Genomic DNA, 5,166 nt, shown 5'->3' with positions numbered 1-5,166 from the left:
CCTGTCACTCCCTGCCATTGTAAAAGTCCCCTTCCAACAGTCTTGGAAGCCCCCTTCATCATCAAAAACATGGTATATGACTGGACAGGAGCTAATACCCCTATGACAAAGCCATCCACCTTGTTCTGAGTGAGGTGATTTATTTTACACCCCTAAGGAAGGAAGGTTTGAAGAAAGACATGCAGGACTGCACCAGGATGTCTTGGGCATGGACATGTGCTATGAGGGTGCTTGTGTCCACCTGAAAGTCCTCTTTCAAGACTGTAACTGTGGTGAGTTTGGGCACAGCAACATGACAAGCTGCTTTGGCTAAACCTGAGAGCTCTCTTGTAAGGACCAATTTTACCATTCCCTAGATTCGGCTGCCTGGAGATGCTCGTTATGCCCAGATGCTTTCACAGGTTCCCTGCTGCACCCATAGCAAGTGCTTTCCCACTGGGGGAAATTGAACCAGGCTAGTAATAACATTTTGAAGCAACAACAACAACAAAATATTGACATGAAATATTTCTGTTTCAGTGCTAGGTGAGGTGATGATGGCTGACACCACGGTTTTGGGGCATCACTGTGCTTTTTCTGAATGACTCATATTTCTGCTTCGATGTTTATCCCTCATCTCTCCTCCTTCCCTCCCTCCCCAGCTATGGCAAAATCACCTTTACTAATAAACCTCCAGCTCAAATAGCAGGTTTTATTTAGTGTGCTATAAAAACAGTAATTTCTCAGATCATAAAAGGGGCTCAACTGGACTGCATCATTTTGCTGAAGTGAGTTTTCTGGTGGAACGATTCTCTCTTCTAAATGCCACGGTCCCCCACCACCAGTATTTATGTACCAAAATAAAATGCAATTTTCTGTATTTTATTAAGTGTGAATTTCTAGCGGAAATCCATTTGGGAGCTGAACCCAAGATTTAATTGTCCTTTGATTTTATACTTTCAAGGCTTATTCAACCATTTTCACAACAGCAGCAGGCTAACTACAGTTTTATTAAGGTACAGCAGCATTACTTAAAGACCCTGATCAAGTTGAAGTTTGGCTTCTACATACATAAATCAACAGCAGCATAAACCAGAAAAATAGAGGTCAGGGAATAGTTCTCTAGAGAAGACGACTGCAAAGCACCCCGAGCACAGCTTTGTGTTTAAATGACCTCCCAAACTTCTCTAGTTTCTCACCTAAGAAATCAGGGGTAAAATTCAGCTTATTGGGTCTCCAGCTTTTCACCCATGAGGTTCAATAGGCAGGTGGAAAGCCTTTTTTATATAAATTCAGGTCTGGGATTAACATCCAGAACAACAAAGCTTATAGCTCTCCTTGGTCAGAATTTGCCTTATCCTGTGCTGAAGATCTGTTATGGTGAAACCCTTAGATTCTTGAACCTGTGCAGAAATTCAGTGATTTTAATGCACACACTCCCCTTAGGAGTGGAGCCATTGAGACCAGACAGAACGGTGGTGTGGTACCCCCAGAGCTTCAGGGCATTGCCCTTTTAATTGCCCTTGTTCTAGTAACTCACCTAAGTACATTTCTTTGCTGTACACATGTTGATGAAGCAAAACCATTCCCAGCACTGTTATTACTTCCTCTTAAGTGCTGACTGTGCTCGAGTTGAGTAACTCTATAAAAATACTGACACTGACACTGAAGATGCAGTCCTCTTACCCAGGAAGCTTGGCACACAGGGTAAATCAGAAGCGGCAGCACACATTTCAGACATCAAAGTGCATTTGTCCATGCTAAGGGAGCAAAGCTATGACTCTGTCTTATCAAAATGTAACTTATTCTGAAGGACTAGCATTGGGAGGGTCAGCACAAGATAAGTGTTTTTAAGAGCTACTTGAGGAGTGAGAGGGAGACAAGCTAAAGCACAGGTGAACATGGTGTTATAAGAATCTGAGATACACATCAAAGGGACAAAAAATACATGGGGACAAGAGGGTCACAGAAGGTCCTTCGGTTTAGCAGATATACAGGATTTGAAGTTGAAGCTAGAAAAACTGACATGAGAAATATGACCCACACTTTTAGTAGAGAATATAAATAATCATGAGAAAGGCTTATCCTAACAATGGATTTTCTGTTACCGGAAGTTTCTTTTAAATCAAGGCTGGATGTTTGTCTAACCGATATGCATTAGTGTACGACAGCCATTGGACTTGTAACAGGAATACATTTAGGTAAATCCCTTGGTATGAGTCATGCAGGAGGTTTGACTAAGTGATCACAATGGCTCTTTCTGGCCTTAAAAATCTGTGACTAAATATCCTCTCCATATCCTCCAGTGTTTTGTCCAATCTTATGTTAATTCCAGCATTTTGTCTTCAACCCCTTCCTCTTAGGAGGCTATATCCCAGTGTAATAAATCTCATTGTTCAGAGTCTCTTCTCCCTTCCCCTGAAATCATTTCAATTCCTAGACATACCTCAGTTCTGGATTCATCCCAAGAATTCCTCCTTATCCTTGGCACCAAAAAGAATATTTCACATTTTTTAACAATTCATTTCCCTTGCTGTATTCCCTGCTGCTCTAAAGCAGCATGTCCCATTGGTACAACAGAGTCGATTTACTAGGAAGGGTGTTTCTATCTCTACAAGCCCAGTGAGAGGTGGCTCCCACAGTGACAAGGATGGGCAGCGTTGTACCACACATGGTTCTGTGAGTGAAGCCAAATGCCATCGGCTCAACACACTCAGGCTACCAATGTGGCACAGGAGAACACTCTGTGATTCCTATTGCCATTCCTCTGAGCTGGCTCAGCATGGACTTTTGACAGGAAATGTATGTGAAATATTGCCCCAGAATAATTCTGTCCTCACTAAATAGATGAGATTTGGCCCTAAACTTAAAGAGGATGCATCGAGTTCGATAACCAATCTGGATCTAAGTCTCACAAACATCTGTAAAGGAGCATGAAATTAAAATATCCTGGATCTGAAGACATGAGAAACCCTGGAGTCAGTTTTAGGCTGTTTTTCTTCTTCCTTTTTTTTAATTTTGTTGGGGATTTTGTTTGGTTGGTTGGTTGGTTTTGTGTGGGTTTTTTTTTTTTTGTTAGTTTTTCTGTTTTAAATATAGAAGAACGTATTGATTTGATCTTTTCTGGTTTAAATTTCTCTGTTGTTGTGTATGCTGCGTCACAATCTCAAAACAAGAAACCAGATGCAAAACCGTGAACTGTTGGAGGTCTCTGCCTGAATCCAAATGTCACACTCAGAGTTCAGAAGGATGCTTGGGGTTTTGGAGGGCCAAGGGGAGAAAAAAGAGCAAAAGCTAATTCTCAAATTATTGTACAAAAAGGTTACATACATGTAAGTCACTGGTACAGAGACTATCCAGTGACGGTTTAAACATACTTCAAATAAGAAAAAAAAAAAATCTACTGCCTGCTAGGTAAAATATTTACTTATTACTAGTATTTATTATGTCTTTTTGTGTTTTATCCCCTTTTTTTCTGTTTTCCACTAGAAAATGCACATACTTCTACACAGTCTCCCTTTAAGGATTCCTCTCATGGAGGCATGCATATCTATTTTTTGCAACCAGACAGAAAAACCTTCTGAAATCAGTGCAGATTCATCACCCACCCTGCACACGACCTTATCAGCAGTTGCGATGGGTGGCCCCCATGGAATACTATGGAAAGGGCAAAGCTGGAAAATGTGCACTTTAAAGTGCCAGAGACTTTAGTTCAGTGTGCAGCACTTGTAATTTCTGCTGCTGCAAATGCTCAGCTTGTTATGGATATCTGAGAATTTCGGTTTTCCTTGACTAGAGGTCATGAGATTTATTACAGTAATTTTTTTTTTTTTCCTTCCGTAGTAGGTGAGGCACAATTGAGGGTACCAGATAACTATGTATAATATCACTAGAGATTAAGAGAAAAGAGAAATAAAGCTTCCTGGCACTCCTTTCCCCACATGTACCATATTTTGCATTTACTCTTTCTGATGAAGGGAATATTTAAAGAAAAGCCAGTGTTGTGCATAAAGGCTAGGCTTTGGCACAAGAGGTATGATAAAAGAATTGATCTAAATTATTCCTGCCCCATCCAGGTTTGTCAGATTGACAAGGACTCAGGTGGGTGGACTTCAGTAGTTAAGTATTAAAAATTAAGTTTTTTAACTCTCATCAACATAAGTTCCCACATGGTAGCATCTCTTTGTAAATATATCCAGCACAGACAATTGTTTCTATTGGCTTGCATGTCCTCCTGCACCAGGAACCATGGATAATAATTTTGTAAAAATACTACTTCAGTGAGTAAAACCAGTGTATTTGTATGTTTACGTGTGGCAGGGGTGCATAAACTGATGAAAAACAAGTAACAGAAGTTTATTACATGTGTTTTCTATCATGGTCCTTAAAATGACATTCACCACAACAATCACACAAAGCAATAAGAACTTCAATAAATCTCAAAGCACTTCATGAAAATAGTAGGAGTCATTATTCTGCACATTACAGATGGAAATACTAAGGTTCAGTGATATACCCAAAGTCTTTCTATATTCCTTCACCACTGCCAGTGGAAGAATTTCTGCTTCCTCATCATTGCTTTTGTCAGCACCCATGACCATGGTCCAAAATCCATGTTTCCAAGACATTTTACAATCTAGATGAACATGACTACAGATAAATAAATGCCTGGCTGAATTCCAAACAAACCACTCCTTTGCTATGTGAGTTTGTGTGTGTCAGCATGGGTGTCAAAATAAAAAGGCTCTGACTATAGTGAAAAGATCATGGAGCAGATCCTCCTGGAAACCATGCAAGTGCACATGGAGAATGAAGAGGTGATTGGCGAGAGCCAACAAGGCTTCAACAAGAGCAGATTGTGCCTGATGAATATGGGGCTCATGACCCTGGTGGATAGAGGACAGGTAACCAATGTCATCTACCTGGACTTGTGCAAAGCCTTTGACACTGTCCCGCATGACATCCTTGTCTCAAAACTGGAGAGACATGGATTTGACAGACGGACTGCTCGGTGGATAAAGAACTGGCTGGATGGCCGCACTCAGAGAGTGGTGGTCAACGGCTCGATGTCTGAGTGGAGATCGGTGACGAGTGGCGTTCCTCAGGGGTCGGTGTTGGGACCTGTGCTGTTTAACATCTTTGTCACTGACATCGACCATGGAGTTGAGCGCACCCTCAGCAAGTTTG

The 5,166-nt window shown here is 41.1% G+C and overlaps 1 protein-coding gene across 1 annotated transcript in view; it reads right to left on the bottom strand.

Annotated features, from left to right (window-relative positions):
* The window catches only part of LOC104508601 (SET-binding protein-like), a gene marked incomplete at its 3' end in the record, with an annotated part of 16,805 nt that extends 12,225 nt beyond the window's left edge, over window positions 1–4,580 (bottom strand). Inside the window, exon 1 of the mRNA XM_010150286.1 lies at window positions 4,521–4,580. Within this exon, the coding sequence (XP_010148588.1) occupies window positions 4,521–4,580 (60 nt within the window). The remainder of the gene's footprint in view (window positions 1–4,520) is intronic.
* Window positions 4,581–5,166: the final 586 nt, after the last annotated feature.

The sequence above is a fragment of the Eurypyga helias genome, unplaced genomic scaffold, assembly GCF_000690775.1.
Source record: "Eurypyga helias isolate BGI_N326 unplaced genomic scaffold, ASM69077v1 scaffold28814, whole genome shotgun sequence".
In the NCBI taxonomy this organism is placed as follows: Eukaryota; Metazoa; Chordata; class Aves; order Eurypygiformes; family Eurypygidae; genus Eurypyga; species Eurypyga helias.
This window is presented reverse-complemented; position numbering and strand designations above follow the sequence as displayed.